This window comes from Mustelus asterias, chromosome 23 (assembly GCF_964213995.1).
Source record: "Mustelus asterias chromosome 23, sMusAst1.hap1.1, whole genome shotgun sequence".
Taxonomy (NCBI): domain Eukaryota; kingdom Metazoa; phylum Chordata; class Chondrichthyes; order Carcharhiniformes; family Triakidae; genus Mustelus; species Mustelus asterias.
The window spans coordinates 11,998,799-12,019,458 of record NC_135823.1 but is presented as its reverse complement, the minus strand read 5'-3'; the positions used below and the strand labels follow the sequence as shown (position 1 = coordinate 12,019,458).

General features: G+C 46.9%; 1 protein-coding gene and 1 long non-coding RNA gene across 3 annotated transcripts in view; one reads left to right on the top strand and one right to left on the bottom strand.

Annotated features, from left to right (window-relative positions):
• Positions 1–17,709, top strand: part of LOC144510504 (uncharacterized) — a 27,647-nt gene extending 9,938 nt beyond the window's left edge. The window contains exons 1-3 of one of the 2 annotated variants that reach the window (XM_078239983.1): positions 11,620–11,942; positions 12,029–12,120; positions 15,006–17,709. In XM_078239983.1, the coding sequence (XP_078096109.1) occupies positions 15,115–16,311 (1,197 nt within the window). In that variant the 5' untranslated portion in view covers positions 11,620–11,942; positions 12,029–12,120; positions 15,006–15,114 and the 3' untranslated portion in view covers positions 16,312–17,709. Of the gene's footprint in view, positions 1–11,619; positions 11,943–12,028; positions 12,121–15,005 lie in introns of those variants that run through there. The other variant, XM_078239982.1, reaches the window with a different exon arrangement.
• Positions 1,185–20,660, bottom strand: LOC144510522 (uncharacterized). The gene is made up of 3 exons (XR_013500640.1): positions 20,358–20,660; positions 7,371–7,669; positions 1,185–2,016 (listed from the first exon to the last, which is right to left on the bottom strand). It is a non-coding gene; the product is annotated as an uncharacterized LOC144510522 (long non-coding RNA).

Below are 20,660 nucleotides of genomic sequence, written 5' to 3'. Positions count from 1 at the left end.
TCCGGGTGCTCCGGTTTCCTCCCACAGTCCAAAGATGTGCGGCTATGCTAAATTGCCCTTTAGTGTCAGGGGGACTATCTAGGGTAAATCAAACATAGAACAGTACAGCACAGAACAGGCCCTTCGGCCCACGATGTTGTGCCGAGCTTTATCTGAAACCAAGATCAAGCTATCCCACTCCCTATCATCCTGGTGAGCTCCATGTGCCTATCCAATAACTGCTTAAATGTTCCTAAAGTGTCTGACTCCACTATCACTGCAGGCAGTCCATTCCACACCCCAACCACTCTCTGCATAAAGAATCTACCTCTGATATCCTTCCTGTATCTCCCACCATGAACCCTAGTTATGCCCCCTTGTAATAGCTCCATCCACCTGAGGAAATAGTCTTTGAACGTTCACTCTATCTATCCCCTTCATCATTTTATAAACCTCTATTAAGTCTCCCTTCAGCCTCCTCCGCTCCAGAGAGAACAGCCCTAGCTCCCTCAACCTTTCCTCATAAGACCTACCCTCCAAACCAGGCAGCATCCTGGTAAATCTCCTCTGCACACTTTCCAGCGCTTCCACATCCTTCTTATAGTGAGGTGACCAGAACTGCACACAATATTCCAAATGTGGTCTCACCAAGGTCCTGTACAGTTGCAGCATAACCCCACGGCTCTTAAACTCCAACCCCCTGTTAATAAAAGCTAACACAGTATAGGGGGTAAGGCCTCGAAGGGATTGTGGTCGGTGCAAACTCTATGATCAAATGGCCTCCTTGTGCACTGTGGGATTCTGATTCTAAACTTGGTGGCCGTGAACTGGGACCAGAAACGGGGAAAATCCGTGGCTCCGCTCGGTGTAAACGGAAAGCCAATAAATTATTTTGGGTGTGTACAGTATTCCACAGCCTCTTCGTCCACACCCCAGGTCCATCGCTCCCTCCGAGCCGCCATTCCATCCACTTACCGATTGGATATCAAATCATCGCCATTACTCACACTGCGCATGCTCCCAGTCCGCCCCTCACTCACTCCGATTGGTTGAAAGACCAGCCGCTCAGTCCAGTCCCGCCCCCTCTCCCTATTTCTTCTCAGTTGCCATCAATCAGCTGGGCATTGTGACGGTTTCAAATGGTGGGAGGGGCCACAGACTCGGGCTGACTTGCTGATTATTGTAAGAAGTCTCAACACCAGGTTAAAGTCCGACAGGTTTATTTGGCAGCACAAGCTTTCAGAGCACTGCCCCTTCATCAGGTGAGTAGGAGTTCTGTTCACAAACAGGGCATATACAGACACAAACTCAATTTACAAAATAATGGTTGGAATGCGAGTCTTTACAGGTAATCAAATCTTAAAGGTACAGACAATGTGAGTGGAGAGAGGGCCAAGCACAAGTTAAAAGAGATATGTATTGTCTCCAGACAGGACCGTTAGTGAGATTTTGCAAGCCCAGGCAAGTCGTGGGGGTTACAGATAGTGTGACATGAACCCAAGATCCCAGTTGATGCGGAACTTGGCTGTCAGTTTCTGCTCAGCGATTCTGCGTTGTCATGTGTCGTGAAGGCCGCCTTGGAGAACACTTACCCGAAGATCAGAGGCTGAATGCCTGTGACTGCTGAAGTGTTTCCCGACTGGAAGAGAACACTCCTGCCTGGTGATTGTCGAGCGGTGTTCATTCATTCATTGTCATAGCGTCTGCATCGTCTCCCCAATGTACCATGCCTCAGGACATCCCTTCCTGCAGTTTTTTCAGGTAGACAATGTTGGCCGAGTCACAAGAGTATGTACTGTGTACCTGGTGGATCGCGTTCTCACGTGAGATGATGGCATCCGTGTCGATGATCCATTCCGGGGAAGTACTAGACAACGAAGGGTACTCTGTCTGCCATGTCCCATGTTTGTCTTCTGAGGAGGTCGGTGCGGTTTTTCGCTGTGGCACGTTGGAACTGTCGATCGATGAGTCGAGCGCCATATTCTGTTCATTGTTCCACTGGAGCAAGCTGAGAGGGAGTGATTGGAGGCAGCAGTGCTGGTGAGAGATTAATTGAATTGTTTATTTATTTAATTAGTCAGCTAGTGTGTGTTTTATTTTGGCCTTTACTTTTGCAGTAGGATTTTAAGTTTAAAGTGAAAACTGGAAGTGGGCTGCTAAGGAGTCTGGGAAGGGTTTTTTAAGCGCGTGAAGTATAAAAGGTAGGCTGCAGTATACAGCGGGCAGCGTCGGGACCGGGCAGCGTAGTGAGTGGGAAGCAGAGTGTGAGCTATAAGGCTTTGGCTCACAGGGCTTAGGCAGAAAGGGCGAGCTTAGGTGAGTTTAATTCATTTTTGCTGTTTCTACCTGGTACTGGCAAGGTATCTAGAGGGGATGGGTGTGCAGGCAGTGCTATGTTCCTCTTGCACTATGTTTGAGGTGAGGGATGACGACAGTGTCCCTGCTGATTACACCTGTGGGAAGTGCACCCATCTGCAGCTCCTCCAAAACCATGTTAGGGAACTGGAGCTGGAGTTGGATGAACTTAGGATCATTAGGGACGCAGAGGTGGCCAGAGACAGAAGCTTTAGGAATACAGTTACTCTGAGGAATGAAAACAGATGGGTGACAGTGAGAGGGGCTGGGAGGAAGCAGTCCGTGCAGGGATCCCCGGTGGTCGTTCCCCTTAGCAACAAGTATTCTGCTTTGGATACGGTTGAGGGGGATGACATACCAGTGGTGAGCCGCAGTGAGAGGATCTCCAGCACTGTGTCCGTCTCTGTGGCTCGGGAGGGTAAGGGGCAGAGCGGGAGGGCAATAGTTATTGGGGACTCGTTAGTTAGAGGGATAGATAGGAGGTTCTGTGCAGGAAAAGAGACTCTCGGATGGTATGTTGCCTACCGGATGCCAAGGTCCGTGACGTTTCAGACCGTGTTTTCCGGACTCTGAAGGGGATGGGGAAACAGTCACAAGTCGTGGTACACATTGGTACCAATGACATAGGTAAGAGAAGGGACGGGGATTTAAAGCAGGAATTTCTGGAGCTGGGCTGGAAGCTGAGAGCCAAGACAAAACATGTGGTCATCTCTGGTACGTTGCCGGTGCCACGTGATAGCGAGTTGAGGAACAGGGAGAGAGTGCAGTTAAACATGTGGTTGCAGGGATGGTGTAGGAGGGAGGGTTTCAGATACGTGGATAATTGGAACACATTCTGGGGAAGGTGGGACCTGTACAAACAGGACGGGGTGCACCTGAACCAGAGGGGCACCAATATCCTAGGAGGGAAATTTGTTACGGCTCTTCAGGGGGGTTTAAACTAATTTGTCAGGGGAGTGGGAAAAGGAGTTGTAGTCCAGAAGTCAGTGAGGGTGGTGAGGTATTGGGGAAGGTATCAGGGTCAAGGGTGGGTACCGGTAGACAGGAAGGTGGGTTGAAGTGTGTCTACTTCAATGCAAGGAGCATCCGGAACAAGGTAGATGAACTTGGGGCGTGGATTGGTACTTGGGACTACGATGTTGTGGCCATTACGGAGACGTGGGTAGAACAAGGACAGGAACAGTTGTTGGACGTTCCGGGGTATAGATGTTTCACTAAGTGTAGGGAAGCTGGTAAAAGAGGTGGAGGAGTGGCATTGTTAATCAAGGATAGTTTAACGGCTGCGGAAAGGCACTTCGAGGGGGATCTGCACACTGAGGTAATATGGGCTGAGGTTAGAAATAGGAAAGGAGCGGTCACATTGTTAGGAGTTTACTATAGGCCCCCAAATAGTAATAAAGATGTGGAGGAAGTAATTGCTAAGCAGATTATGGGGGTCACAGGGTAGTTGTCATGGGGGACTTTAACTTTCCAAATATTGATTGGAACCTTTGTAGGTCAAATAGTTCGGATGGGGCAGTTTTTGTGCACTGTGTGCAGGAGGGTTTCCTGACACAATATGTGGATAGGCCGACAAGAGGTGAGGCCACATTGGATTTGGTACTGGGAAATGAACCGGGCCAAGTGTTAGATTTGGTTGTGGGAGAGCACTTTGGAGATAGTGACCACAATTTGGTGTCTTTTGTTATTGCAATGGAGAGGGATAGGGCCGTACGGCAGGGCAAGGTTTACAATTGGGGGGAGAGGTAATTATGATGCGATTAGGCAAGAATTAGGGGGCATAAGTTGGGAACAGAAACTGTCAGAGAAAGGAACTAATGAAAAGTGGAACTTTTTCAAGGAACAAATACTGGATGTCCTTGATAGGTATGTCCCTGTCAGGCAGGGAGGAAATGGCCGAGTGAGGGAACCATGGTTCACGAAAGAGGTGGAATGTCTTGTGAAAAGGAAGAGGGAAGCTTATGTAGGGATGAGGAAACAAGGTTCAGATGGCTCGATTGAGGGTTACAAGTTAGCAAGGAATGAGCTGAAAAAGGGGCTTAGGAGAGCTAGGAGGCGACACGAGAAGTCCTTGGCAGGTCGGATCAAGGAAAACCCCAAGGCTTTTTACTCTTATGTGAGGAATAAAAGAATGACCAGGGTGAGGTTAGGGCCGGTCAAGGACAGTAGTGGGAACTTGTGTATGGAGTCAGTAGAGATAGGCGAGGTGATGAATGAATACTTTTCTTCAGTGTTCACCAAGGAGAGGGGCCATGTTTTTGAGGAAGAGAAGGTGTTACAGGCTAATAGGCTGGAGGAAATAGATGTTCGGAGGGAGGATGTCCTGGCAGTTTTGAATAAACTGAAGGTCGATAAGTCCCCTGGGCCTGATGAAATGTATCCTAGGATTCTTTGGGAGGCAAGGGATGAGATTGCAGAGCCTTTGGCTTTGATCTTTGGGTCCTCGGCTGTCCACGGGGATGGTGCCAGAGGACTGGAGAAAGGTGAATGTTGTTCCTCTGTTTAAGAAAGGGAATAGAAATGACCCTGGTAATTATAGACCGGTTAGTCTTACTTCGGTGGTTGGTAAATTGATGGAAAAGGTCCTTAGAGATGGGATTTACGACCATTTAGAAAGATGCGGATTAATCCGGGATAGTCAGCACGGATTCGTGGAAGGGCAAGTCGTGCCTCACAAATTTGATAGAATTTTTTGAGGAGGTAACTAAGGGTGTTGATGAAGGTAGGGCAGTTGATGTCATATACATGGATTTTAGTAAGGCGTTTGATAAGTTCCCCCATGGTCGGCTTATGATGAAAGTGAGGAGGTGTGGGATAGAGGGAAAGTTGGCCGATTGGATAGGTAACTGGCTGTCTGATCGAAGACAGAGGGTGGTGGTGGATGGAAAATTTTCGGATTGGAGGCAGGTTGCTAGCAGAGTGCCGCAGGGATCAGTGCTTGGTCCTCTGCTCTTTGTGATTTTTATTAATGACTTAGAGGAGGGGGCTGAAGGGTGGATCAGTAAATTTGCTGATGACACCAAGATTGGTGGAGTAGTGGATGAGGTGGAGGGCTGTTGTAGGCTGCAAAGAGACATAGATAGGATGCAAAGCTGGGCTGAAAAATGGCAAATGGAGTTTAACCCTGATAAATGTGAGGTGATTCATTTTAGTAGGACTAATTTAAATGTGGATTACAGGGTCAAAGGTAGGGTTCTGAAGACTGTGGAGGAACAGAGAGATCTTGGGGTTCATATCCACAGATCTCTAAAGATTGCCACTCAAGTGGATAGAGCTGTGAAGAAGGCCGATAGTGTGTTAGCTTCTATTAACAGGGGGTTGGAGTTTAAGAGCCGTGGGGTTATGCTGCAACTGTACAGGACCTTGGTGAGACCACATTTGGAATATTGTGTGCAGTTCTGGTCACCTCACTATAAGAAGGATGTGGAAGCGCTGGAAAGAATGCAGAGGAGATTTGCCAGAATGCTGCCTGGTTTGGAGGGTAGGTCTTATGAGGAAAGGTTGAGGGAGCAAGGGCTGTTCTCTCTGGAGCGGAGGAGGCTGAGGGGAGACTTAATAGAGGTTTATAAAATAATGAAAGGGATAGATAGAGTGAACGTTCAAAGACTATTTCCTCGGGTGGGTGGAGCTATTACAAGGGGGCATAACTATAGGGTTCGTGGTGGGAGATACAGGAAGGATATCAGAGGTAGGTTCTTTACACAGAGAGTGGTTGGGGTGTGGAATGGACTGCCTGCAGTGATAGTGGAGTCAGACACTTTAGGAACATTTAAGTGGTTATTGGATATGCACATGGAGCACACCAGGATGATAGGGAGTGGGATAGCTTGATCTTGGTTTCAGATAAAGCTCGGCACAACATCGTGGGCCGAAGGGCCTGTTCTGTGCTGTACTGTTCTATGTTCTATTATGAGGGTATCTTTCAGCGTCTGTAGGTGTCTGTTGCGATCCTCCTCATCTGAGCAGATCCTGTGTATACGGAGGGCTTGTCCATAGGAGATGGCTTCTTTAATGTGTTTAGGGTGGAAGCTGGAGAGGTGGAGCATCGTGAGGTTATCCATGGGCTTGCAGTGCAGTAAAGTTCTGAGGTGACCATCCTTGATGGAGATGCGTGTGTTTAAGAATGCAACCGATTCCAGAGAGTAGTCCATGGTGAGTCTGATGGTGGGATGGAACTTGTTGATGTCATCATATAGTTGTTTCAATGATTGTTCACCATGCCTCGGAACCGGGGTCTTGGGTTCAAGTCACACTATCTGTAACCCCCACGACTTGTCTGGGCTTGCAAAATCTCACTAACTGTCCTGGCTGGAGACAATATACATCTCTTTAACCTGTGCTTAACCCTCTCTCCACTCACATTGTCTGTCCCTTTAAGACTTGATTACTTGTAAAGACTCGCATTCCAACCATTATCTTGTAAACTGAGTTTGTGTCTATATATGCCGTTTGTGAACACAACTCCCACAGAGAATCCCTACAGTGCAGAAGGAGGCCACTGTGGGCAGCATGGTGGCACCCCTATTACAGAAAGGATATTATTAAACTAGAAAGCGTGCAGAAAAGATTTACTCGGATGCTACCGGTACTTCACGGTTTGAGTTATAAGGAGAGCCTGGATAGACTGGGACTTTTTTCCCTGGAGCGTAGGAGGCTTAGTGGTGATCTTATAGAGGTCTACAAAATAATGAGGGGCAAAGATAAGCTGGATAATCAACATATTTTCCCAAAGGTAGGGGAGTCTAAAACTAGAGGGCATAGGTTTAAGGTGAAAGGGAGAGATACAAAAGGGTCCAGAGGGGCAATTTTTTCACAGAGTGATGAGTGTCTGGAACAAGCTGCCAGAGGTGGTAGTAGAGGTGGGTACAATTTTGTCTTTTAAAAAGAGTCTAGTTAGTTACATGGGTAAGATGGGTATAGAGGGATATGGGCCAAATGCGGGCAATTGGGACTAGCTTAGGGGTTTAAAAAAAAGGGTGGCATAGGCAAGTTGGGCCGAAGGGCCTGTTTCCATGCTGTGAACCTCTATGACTCACCTGATGAAGGGCCAATGCTCCGGAAGCTTGTGCTCCCAAATAAACCTGTTGGACTTTAACCTGGTGTTGTGAGACTTCTTACTGTGTTTACCCCAGTCCAACACCAGCATCTCCACATCACTGCTGATTATTGGCAACATTTTCTGTTTGGGAATTAGAGTAGAGATGGATGGTCAGTTCCCCTCTGTCCGGGGCTGGGGGATTTACACTCATTTCCGTAGGGCACTCATTATCACCGCAACTTTCCAGGAGAAAGTCACCGCTTTAATCCCCACTGCAAACTTTGTTTCAAATTGTTCCTGAGGAGGAATTAACAGTGAGTTTAGTTTCATGTCAAACAGGGGTGACAGTTATTGTCTCATTCTTTAAAAGCTCCATCTTCACCTTTTATAAAGGGAATGATAAGTCAGTGAAAACTGATCAACTGTGACCCAAAAACAAGATGCTGCTAATCCCACCTGAAAATTAAACTATTTGAATTGTGCAGTTCACAGACAATGCAGTTCCGATCAAAGGTCAAACAGACTGGAAATGCAAAAATATTACAGTCTTCGTAGATATCATTAGATCTGTTGCATTTTCTGTTTGAATCTCAGATATCAAGCATCTGCAGTATCTTGTTTTCATTCAGTTGGGAGCGCTGAGAATACGGAAGTAGTTTGTTTTGATTTGATTTATTATTGTCACATGTATTAACATACAATGAAAAGTATTGTTTCTTGCGCGCTATACAGAACAAGCATACCGTTCATAGAGAAGGAAATGAGAGAATGCAGAATGTAGTGTTACAGTCATAGCGAGGTGCAGAGAAAGGTCAACTTAATGCAAGGTAGGTCCATTCAAAAGTCTGATGGCACCAGGGAAGAAACTGTTCTTGAGGCGGTTGGTACGTGACCTCAGACTTTTGTATCTTTATCCCGACAGAAGAAGGTGGAAGAGAGAATGTCCAGGATGCCTGGGGTCCTTAATTATGTTGGCTGCTTTGCTGAGGCAGCGGGAAGTGTAGACAGAGTCAATGGATGAGAGGCTGGTTTGAGTGATGGATTGGGCTACATTCACGACCTTTTGTAGTTTCCTGCGGTCTTGGGCAGCACAGGAGCCATATCAAGCTGTGATACAACTAGAAAGAATGCTTTCTATGGTGCATCTGTAAACGTTGGTGAAAGTCATAGCTGACATGCCAAGAAAGCTCTGAGATCCACTTTGAGCCGAAAACTAATGGGAAAATCACGATGTGAATAAGGATCACCATAGAACATAGAACATTACAGCGCAGAACAGGCCCTTCGGCCCACGATGTTGCACCGACCAGTTAAAAAAAAAACTGTGACCCTCCAACCTAAACCAATTTCTTTTCGTCCATGAACCTATCTACGGATCTCTTAAACGCCCCCAAACTAGGCGCATTTACAACTGATGCTGGCAGGGCATTCCAATCCCTCACCACCCTCTGGGTAAAGAACCTACCCCTGACATCGGTTCTATAACTACCCCCCCTCAATTTAAAGCCATGCCCCCTCGTGCTGGATTTCTCCATCAGAGGAAAAAGGCTATCACTATCCACCCTATCTAAACCTCTAATCATCTTATATGTTTCAATAAGATCCCCTCTTAGCCGCCGCCTTTCCAGCGAAAACAATCCCAAATCCCTCAGCCTCTCCTCATAGGATCTCCCCTCCATACCAGGCAACATCCTGGTAAACCTCCTCTGCACCCTCTCCAAAGCCTCCACATCCTTCCTGTAATGTGGGGACCAGAACTGCACACAGTACTCCAAGTGCGGCCGCACCAGAGTTGTGTACAGTTGCAACATAACGCTACGACTCCTAAATTCAATCCCCCTACCAATAAACGCCAAGACACCATATGCCTTCTTAACAACCTTATCTACTTGATTCCCAACTTTCAGGGATCTATGCACACATACACCTAGATCCCTCTGCTCCTCCACACTATTCAAAGTCCTCCCGTTAGCCCTATACTCAACACATCTGTTATTCCTACCAAAGTGAATTACCTCACACTTCTCCGCATTAAACTCCATCCGCCACCTCTCGGCCCAACTTTGCAACCTGTCTAAGTCTTCCTGCAAACTACGACACCCTTCCTCACTGTCTACCACACCACCGACTTTGGTGTCATCAGCAAATTTGCTAATCCACCCAACTATACCCTCATCCAGATCATTAATAAATATTACAAACAGCAGTGGCCCCAAAACAGATCCCTGAGGTACACCACTTGTAACCGCACTCCATGATGAATATTTACTATCAACCACCACCCTCTGTTTCCTATCCGCTAGCCAATTCCTGATCCAATTTCCTAGATCACCCCCAATCCCATACATCTGCATTTTCTGCAGAAGCCTACCATGGTGAACCTTATCAAACGCCTTACTAAAATCCATATATACCACGTCCACTGCCTTGCCCCCATCCACCTCCTTGGTCACTTTCTCAAAAAACTCAATAAGGTTAGTAAGGCACGACCTACCTGCCACAAAACCATGCTGACTATCACCTATCAATTCATTACTCTCCAAATAACTATAAATCCTATCCCTTATAATTTTTTCCAACATCTTGCCGACAACAGAAGTGAGACTCACCGGTCTATAATTCCCGGGGAAGTCTCTGTTCCCCTTCTTAAACAATGGGACAACATTCGCTAACCTCCAATCTTCTGGTACTATACCAGAGGCCAACGACGACCTGAAGATCAGAGCCAGAGGCTCTGCAATCACTTCTCTTGCCTCCCAGAGAATCCTTGGATAAATCCCATCCGGACCAGGGGATTTATCTATTTTCAGACCCTCCAGAATATCCTGCACATCCTCCTTATCAACTGTAATACTGTCTATTCTACTCCCTTGCAACCCAGTGTCCTCCTCAGCTATATTCATGTCCCCTTGCGTGAACACCGAAGAGAAATATTGGTTCAATGCTTCACCAATCTCCTCCGGTTCCACACATAACTTCCCTCTGCCATCTATAACTGGCCCTAAACTTGCCCTAACCAACCTTCTGTTCTTGACATACCTATAGAACGCCTTAGGATTCTCTTTAACCCTATCCGCCAAAGTCTTCTCATGTCCCCTTTTAGCCCTTCTAAGCTCGCTCTTCAACTCCCTCTTAGCCAATCTAAAGCTTTCTAGTGCACTACCCGAGTGCTCACGTCTCATCCGAACATAAGCCTCCTTTTTCTTTTTAACCAACAAAGAAACTTTTTTGGTGCACCACGGTTCCCTAGCCCTACCAATTCCTCCTTGCCTGACAGGGACATACCTATCACAGACTCGCAGTAGCTGCTCCTTGAAAAAACTCCACATGTCGGACGTTCCCAGTCCCTGTAAACTCCTAGTCCAACCTATGTTTCCTAATTCTCTCCTAATAGCCTCATAATTACCCTTCCCCCAGCTAAAACCACTGGCCCGAGGTTCATGCCTATCCCTTTCCATCACTAAGGTGAACGTAACCGAATTGTGGTCACTATCACCAAAATGCACACCAACTTCCAAGTCTAGCACCTGGTCTGGCTCATTTCCCAGCACCAGATCCAATATAGCCTCACCTCTAGTTGGCCTGTCTACATACTGAGTCAAAAAACCTTCCTGCACGCTTTGAACAAAAACTGACCCCTCTAACGAGCTAGAGCTATAACAATTCCAGTCAATATTAGTCAAGTTAAAATCCCCCATAACAATTGCCCTATTACTTTCACTCCTAAGCACCAGCTGAAAGTGGAAACGGATTCACTTGGTCATCTCATTTACTGATACTATAGCAGAATCACACCAGAGAGAAACCACTCAGATACATCATGGTTGTGAAGGGATTCCTCAATTTTTCCCACCTGTTAACATCCCAGCTATACAGGTTCCAGGGATTTCAGCCACAAGCTGCGCACACTTACTGACAAGACGGTTTAAATGTGTCTGGGCAGGAGTCACTTGTTCCTTCCACCTTCTGAGACTCTAGTGAGTTCATATCTAACTTTATGGATTTTTCTGTTGTAAATTACACCCAGGATAAAGCTTTGGGTGGAGAGTCCCGTGTTCTTTGGTTGCGATATCAATTGATTTAACAGCGTTATATTGTGATGTAAATCACAATGGAATCAGGAAACAGCCCAGCATTGGTTACAGTGCAGAATGTCCTCGATCATCAGCAGAGAAACGGCTGCCGCAGGCGCAGTGATGAATTATGAATTGGACATGCGCATTACTATCTCTTACTGGAACATGCTCAGTGCGGGTGCTGCTCTTGGGAGGCGTTTCGTTCGGCTCCGGACTAGAAATCGTGTATTTTTGGAGGGTAATGGAGGCGGCGGAGTGGGTGGGAAGGCTTCATAAGAACTGAGTGGAACGCAGAATAAGAGCATCCCGGCCCCTGGATTAGATCAAATCCGGGCAATAATTGCGGGGCAGCTTTTCCGCTGCCAGACTCCAGACACCGGCCGGCATTTTTACAGGGACAATGGGCTTTAGGGCGCATGCGCGCTCATCCTACTCCAACTATCATGGACCCGCATTGATGGCTTTTGGAAACTCCTTTTACAGGGGATGAGAAGGTGACCATTTACACACGGAAACTCAAACCAAAATAAATGTTTGCATCTTAAATTCTATTCTAGACTGACTGATGATCTTCTTACAGGATATTTGAAGATCAGAATTTGAAAGTGGGAAACTGAAACCAAACATCAGATCCAAACCCGACAGAATCACTCCATTCATCAGAAACTGAATGTAAGTGTATCTGTGGAAAAAGATTCAAACATCTGTGACTGGATATTGGGAGAGCCATGTCATGGAGGGATTTGAAAAGAAGGATGTGAATTTTAAATTGAGCTGTTGTTTAACCAGGAGCCTGTATAGGTCAGTGAGGATGTGGAGATGCCGGTGTTGGACTGGGGTAAACACAGTAAGAAGTTTAACAACACCAGGTTAAAGTCCAACAGGTTTATTTGGTTGCAAAAGCCACAAGCTTTCGAAGCCTTGAGCTCGTTCTTCAGATGAGTGGGAATTCTGTTCACAAACGGCATATAAAGACACAAACTCAATTTACAGAATAATGGTTGGAATGCGAATACTTACAGCTAATCAAGTCTTAAAGGTACAAACAATGTGAGTGGAGAGAGCATTAAGACAGGTTAAAAAGATGTGTATTGTCTCCAGACAGGACAGCCAGTGAGACTCTGCAAGTCCAGGCAAGCTGTGGGGATTACAGATAGTGTGACATGAACCCAATATCCCGGTTGAGGTCGTCCTCATAGAACCATAGAAAATAACAGCTCAGAAACAGGCCTTTTGGCCCTTCTTGTCTGTGCCGAACCATTTTATGCCTAGTCCCACTGACCTGCACTTGGACCATATCCCTCCACACCCCTCTCATCCATGAACCCATCCAAGTTTTTCTTAAATGTTAAAAGTGACCCTGCATTTACCACTTTATCCGGCAGCTCATTCCACACTCCCACCACTCTCTGCGTGAAGAAGCCCCCCTAATATTCCCTTTAAACTTTTCTCCTTTCACCCTTAACCCATGCCCTCTGGTTTTTTTCTCCCCTAGCCTCAGCGGAAAAAGCCTGCTTGCATTCACTCTATCTATACCCATCAAAATCTTATACACCTCTATCAAATCTCCCCTCAATCTTCTACGCTCCAGGGAATAAAGTCCCAACCTATTCAATCTCTCTCTGTAACTCAGCTTCTCAAGTCCCGACAACATCCTTGTGAACCTTCTCTGCACTCTTTCAATCTTATTTACATCCTTCCTGTAACTAGGTGACCAAAACTGTACACAATACTCCAAATTCGGCCTCACCAATGCCTTATATAACCTTGTCGCAGCGATACATTTGGGAAACCATGCAGACGCTGCAACAACGGATGAATGAACACCGCTCGACAATCACCAGGCAAGACTGTTCTCTTCCTGTTGGGGAGCACTTCAGCGGTCACGGGCATTCGGCCTCTGATATTCGGGTAAGCGTTCTCCAAGGCGGCCTTCACGACACACAATGGCGAAGAGTCGCTGAGCAGAAACTGATAGCCAAGTTCCGCACACATGAGGACGGCCTCAACCAGGATATTGGGTTCATGTCACACTATCTGTAATCCCCACAGCTTGTCTGGACTTGCAGAGTCTCACTGGCTATCCTGTCTGGAGACAATACACATCTCTTTAACCTGTCTTAATGCTCTCTCCACTCACATTGTTTGTACCTTTAAGACTTGATTAGCTGTAAGTATTCGCATTCCAACCATTATTCTGTAAATTGAGTTTGTGTCTTTATATGCCCTGTTTGTGAACAGAATTCCCACTCACCTGAAGAAGGAGCTTAAGGCTCCGAAAGCTTGTGGCTTTTGCTACCAAATAAACCTGTTGGACTTTAACCTGGTGTTGTTAAACTTCTTACTCGGTCAGTGAGGACAGGGTGATGGGTAAGTGACTGGGACTCGGTGCAGAGAATATTGGCAGCAGAGATGCCAATAATATGGAGCAATGTTGGAACTGTGGTTCCGTGACTGGGCATACAGCCCTTAAGCTGTGGTGAGACAACCTCTCTGAACGTGCTATCCACGTAGCTCTCAGCCTCATGCATGACCCACAGTGACTCTGGCACCAATTAAACTCTGAAACCCAGAACTTATGTTTCTGCAACTGACAGCACTTTCTGCACATGTGGTAAGAGGACACCAGTAATGTCTATGACTTTGCACATATTCTATTCAACTGAGCTGCCCTGCCATGTCTCAACTTCTATTGCTTTAACTATTTTAGATTATGTGTATTATCTTTATAAGTAGGCCTTAAGTTTTCCTTGTTCCACACTGCTCCTTACACTGAGCACTTACCGGCCAATCAAGTAGCCAGTTTAGTGTGATCACACTGTTGCCTTTTTTGCTCACTGCTGCCTCACAACAGCTGAAATACTTATCAAATAACCAGCCTCTTCCCCTGCAGCAGGGCAAGACCACTTTCTAAGGTTATAGGTTATAGGTTATAAAAAGGTTATAGAAAGCAAAAGAGCACCTCTTTGCCTATGTACTGAACCCCACTTTAATCAATTCCAGAATATATTCACTCTGCCTGCGTCTCACTCAGGATGAGGTCACTCCTTCTGCTCGTGTGCCATTTACTAATGCAGACACATGCCTGGAAACTCAGCTTGGGGTAAAATATGACACCAAATTTGTGAACAACCTCAGACAGTTGCAAGGGAGAGGGATCGAGTCAGAGCCCAGGGAGTGGAGCTTGTAGCGGGGACAGAAGACAATAGCTTCAGTCTTCCCAATATTTAAATTGAGGAAATTTCTGTTCATCCAGTACTAAATGTCAGACTACTCAGGATGGTGTGTGACTTGGAGATGATGATGTTCACAAATCCCCTGCTACCCTGCTCCTTCTTGGTGGTGGAGGGTTTGTAAGAGATCTGCTCAAGTTGTAGATGTATAATATTCCACACTTTATCCTCCTGCCTCCGGCACCTCCCTCCTCCAACCTCCTTCTCCCTTCCTCTCAGGACATAAATGAACCAATTGTGCTTTTATAACAATCCAGAAATGTTCATGGTCACGTTTTGTGGGTTTTCTCACTCCCTTTTTCCTGTTTTAAATCAATTTCACAGGGTATTAAAAAGGGCAGATTTGCAGTCAAGAAACTAAAACCAAGCATCACATCAGGATCTGACAAAGTCTCCCAATTTATCATAACCTGACTATCATTGGATTTTGAACATGGAAAGAAACAGCACCGCTCACAGTGGGGAGAAACAGTACATGTGTTCTGTGTGTGAACGAGGATTCAGGCGATTATTTGACCTGTCAGAACATAAATGCAGTCAGAAAGCAAAGAAGTCATGGAAGTGTGGCGATTGTGAGAAGGATTTCAATTCCCTGTCAGAGCTGGAAATTCATCAACGAAGTCACACTGGAGATCGACCATTCACCTGCTCCGAGTGCGAAATGGCATTTACTCAATTATCCAACTTATTGACACACCAGGGAGCTCACACTGGAGAGAAACCTTTCACCTGCTCCAAATGTGGGAAGGGATTCAGTGAAGAATCCAACCTGGTGACACACCAGCGAGTTCACACTCTGGAGAGGCCGTTCTCCTGCTCAGAATGTGGGAAGGAATTCACTACTTCATCCAGTCTGATGACACACCAGCGGGTTCACACTGGCGAGAGGCCATACACCTGCTCCAAGTGCAAGATGGCATTCACTCAGTTGGCCAACCTGTTGAGACACGAGCGGATTCACACTGGAGAACGACCATTCACCTGCTCGAAATGTGGGAAAGGATTCAATCGATTATTCAGCCTGCTGAGACACCAGCCAGTTCACACTGGTGAGAGGCCATTCACTTGCTCCCAGTGTGGAAAAGGATTCATTGATTCATCCACCCTGCTGACACACCAGCGAGTTCACACTGACGAGAGACCATTTAAATGCGCAGATTGTGGGAAATGTTATAAACGGTCTGGGGAACTGATGTCCCATCAACGTGTTCACACTGACGAGAGACCGTTCAGGTGTTCTCACTGTGGGACTGGCTTCAAAAGATCATCTGAACTCACTGCACACCAGCAAATTCACACTAGGGAGCGACGTATTCCAATTGTGGGAAGGGATTTGCTAACTCAGAAATGCAGTCAAACTAGAGAGAAACCGTGGAAATGTGGGGACTGTGGGAAGGGTTTCAATTACCCATCAGAGCTGGAAAGGCATCGCCGCAGTCACACCGGGGAGAAGCCATTCACTTGTTCCAGTTGTGGGAAGGGATTCACTCAGCTATGCCAGCTGCTGAGACACCAGCGAGTTCACACTGATGAAAGACCTTTTAAATGCCCAAACTGTGGGAAGTGTTATAAAAGTTCTTGGAACCTGATGTACCATCAACATGTGCATTTTGACAAGAGACCTTTTTAACTGTCCAGACTGTGGGAAGTGCTGTATCAGTTGCAGGAACTGATGTCCCACCAACATGTTCACACTGACAAGTGACCTTTCGGGTGCTTTCAGTGTGGAACTAGGTTCAGGTGATCATTTCAACTCCCTGTACACCAAGGCGGCACGGTAGCACAGTGGTTAGCACTGCTGCTTCACAGCTCCAGGGTCCCAGGTTCGATTCCCGGCTCGGGTCACTGTCTGTGTGGAGTTTGCACATTCTCCTCGTGTCTGCGTGGGTTTCCTCCGGGTGCTCCGGTTTCCTCCCACAGTCCAAAGATGTGCGGGTTAGGTTGATTGGCCAGGTTAAAAATTGCCCCTTAGAGTCCTGAGATGCGTAGGTTAGAGGGATTAGTGGGTAAATATGTGGGGGTAGGGCCTGGGTGGGATTGTGGTCGGTGCAGACTCGATGGGCCGAATGGCCTCCTTCTGCACTGTAGGGTTTCTATGATTTCTATGATTTCTATGCATGCTACTCCAAGTGTTGTAAGTGATATATAATCATCCAAATTATTGTAACCTGAATATTGTTGGATTTTGAACATGGAAGAAGAAAGCACCATTCACAGTGGGGAGAAACCATACACATGTTCTGTATGTGCACCAGTCTTCAGGCAATCATCTTCTCTAGTGATCTCAAACAATGACGAGACAGACTACAGGAATGAGATAGAGAATCTGGTGAACTGGTGCGACAACAATAATCTCTCCCTCAATGTCAACAGAACGAAGGAGATTGTCATCGACTTCAGGAAGCGTAAAGGAGAACATGCCCCTGTCTATATCAACGAGGACGAAGTAGAAGTGGTTGAAAGCTTCACGTTTTTGGGTGCCCAGATCACCAACAACCTGTCCTGGTCACCCCATGCTGACACTATAGTTAAGAAAGCCCACCAACGCCTCTACTTTCTCAGAAGACTAAGGAAATTTGGCATTTCAGCTACGACTCTCACCAACTTTTACAGATGCACCATAGAAAGCATCCTTTCTGGCTGTATCACAGCTTAGTATGGCTCCTGCTCTGCCCAAGACCGCAGGAAACTACAAAAGGCCGTGAATGTAGCCCAATCCATCACGCAAAGCAATCTCCCATCAATTGACTCTGTCTACACTTCCCGCTGCCTCGGCAAAGCAGCCAGCATAATTAAGGACCCCACGCACCCCAGACATTCTCTCTTCCACCTTCTTCCATTGGGAAAAAGATACAAAAGTCTGAGGTCACATACCAAACAACTCAAGAACAGTTTCTTCTCTGCTGCCATCAGACTTTTGAATGGACCTGCCTTGCATTAAGTTGATCTTTCTCTGCACCCTATCTATGATTGTAACATTACATTCTGCACTCTCTCGTTTCCTTCTCTATAAACAGTATGCTTTGTATAGCGCGCAAGAAACAATACTTTTCACTGTATACTAATACATAAAGTAAAGTAAAAGTTTATTTATTAGTCACAAGTAAGGCTTACATTAACACTGCAATGAAGTTACTGTGAAATTCCCCTAGTCGCCACAGTCCGGTGCCTGTTTGGGTCAATGCACCTAACCAGCATGTCTTTCAGAATGTGGGAGGAAACCAGAGCACCCGGAGGAAACCCACGGGGAGAACGTGCAAACTCCACACAGACAGTGACCCAAGTTGGGAATCAAACCGGGGTCCCTGGCACTGTGAAGCAGCAGGGTTAACCATTGTGCTACAGTGCCGCCCATATGTGACAATAATAAATCAAATCAAATCAAAATCACACTGGGCAGAGACCATTCCTGTGCTGTGTGTGTGGGAAGGGATTCACTCAGTTATGCAATTTATTGAATCACCAGTAAGTTTACACTGGGGAAAAGCCATTCCCCTGTTCCAAGTGTGGGAAGAGATTGACTCATTCTTCCAGCTGACAGAATCAGCAGCCAGTTCACACTGAGGAAAGTATGTCCAGTAACTGCCAGTCTGGGAAGGGGTTCAATGAGACATCAAACTCGCAGACACATCAGGAAGGACACACTGAGGAAAGTCAATTCACCCTCTCTGAATTTGAGGATGAATTCACTCAGCCATCAAACCCACAGAGTCAACATGCACTCTCAATGCTCATCTTATCCATCAAATGCTATTCATGGAGGTCTGAATCTCAATCTGTGCTGCAACAACCAGCCATTGACGATATTGCTGCTAAAATGCTCGTCACAGAAGTTTGCCCTGTCAGCAGTTCTCTTTCTCCGGGTGTCAGTACCATAGAATCGCTACAGTTCAGAAGGAGGCCATTTGGCGAATCAAGTCTGCACTGACCCTCAGAAAGAGCACTTTACCTCGGCTAACTCCCCTGCCCTATCCCTATACCTCTGCGTATTGATCACGGCCAATCCACCTAACCTGCACATATTTGACTGTGGAAGGAAACTGGCGCACCCAGGGGAAACCCAAGAGACATGGGGAGAACATGCAAACTTCACACTGACAGGCACCCAAGGCCAGAATTGAGCCTGGGTCCCTGGTGCTGTGAGGCAGCAGTGCTAACCACTGTATCATTGTGCAAGAACATCCTTGCTCAGATAACGAGACCAAAACGGACCAGACGGGGCGGCATGGTAGCACATTGGTTAGCACTGCTGCTTCACAGCTCCAGGGACCTGGGTTCGAATCCCGGCTCGGGTCACTGTCTGTGTGGAGTTTGCACATTCTCCTCGTGTCTGCGTGGGTTTCCTCCGGGTGCTCCGGTTTCCTCCCACAGTCCAAAGATGTGCGGGTTAGGTTGATTGGCCATGCTAAAATTGCCCCTTAGTGTCCTGGGATGCGTAGATTAGAGGAATTAGCGGGTAAAATATGTAGGGATATGGGAGTAGGGCCTGGGTGGGATTGTGGTCGGTGCAGACTCGATGGGCCGAATGGCCTCTTTCTGTACTGTAGGGTTTCTATAAAAAAAACTGCACACAATATTCCAGACATAGCCTCACCAAGGTCCGGTAGAATTGTATCAAGGTATCCCTGCTTCTGCACTCAACTCCTCTCACTCTGAAGACCAACAGGGGCTCCGGTTTCCTCCCACAGTCCAAAGATTTGCACATTAGGTGGATTGGCCATGCTAAATTGATCTTTGTGTCCCAAGATGTGAACGTTAGGGGGATTAGTGGGGTAAATGGAGGGTCATAGGTAGGCCTAAATGGTAGGGATATGTTTGGCACAACTTGTGGGGCCGAAGGGCCTGTTTTGTGCTGTAGTTTTATATGTTTCTATGTTTAAATGCGTTGGGTTATGAGGGGTGGACTCTCAGAGGCTTTTTCCCAGGGTGGAAATGGCTGCTACGAGAGGACACAGGTTTAAGGTGCTGGGGGGTAGGTACAGGGGAGATGTTAGGGGGACGTTTTTCACACAGAGGGTGGTGGGCGAGTGGAATCGGCTGCCATCAGTGGTGGTGGAGGCAAACTCAATAGGGTCTTTTAAGAGACTCCTGGATGAGTACATGGGACTTAATAGGATGGAGGGTTATAGGTAGGCCTAAAAGGTAGGGGTATGTTCGACACAACTTGTGGGGCCGAAGGGCCTGTTTTGTGCTGTCGTTTTCTATGTTTTTATGATAAGGTAGGTGGTGAGCCTGGGTAAGATGCTCTGTTGTAGAGTCTGCAGAAGGAGGCTATTTGGCCCATCAAGTGATTCAATACAATTTGCCTTTTTTATTGCCTGCTGAACCTGCATGCTTATAGGCAGCACGGTAGCACAGTGGTTAGCACTGCTACTTCACAGCTCCAGGGACCTGGGTTCGATTCCCCGCTTAGGTCACTGTCTGTGTGGAGTTTGCACATTCTCCTCGTGTCTGCATGGGTTTCCTCTGGGTACTCCGGTTTCCTCCCACAGTCCAAAGATGTGCGGGTTAGGTTGATTGGCCATGCTAAAATTGTCCCTTAGTGTCCTGAGATGCGTGGATTAGTGGGTAAATATGTAGGGATATGGGGGTAGGGCCTGGGTGGGATTGTGGTCGGTGCAGACTCGATGGGCCAAATGGCCTCTTTCTGCACTGTAGGGATTCTATGATTCTTACCTTCATCTTGGCCAAAAACGACTGTCACCTGGTGCGAAGGGTAGGAGGTTTTTTTTCTTTTCATTGTCTATGCTGAGGTTCTGTGCCCTAAATCACCCTTCTCCAGATTCAGAGAAACTGTAACTGAGATTGGGGGTATGATGACGGCCGGAATGCGCACAATGCCGTGTCCCCTCAGAAAGCGCTCTATCCACCGCGGGTTGGGCGGGTGGACAGCGTATGCTCGAGGTTTCCTGCGCTCTTTGAGGTCGTCGCCGGAGAAAAGCCGGTAACGGCGGATGGTTAGAGTGGACACCTCACAAT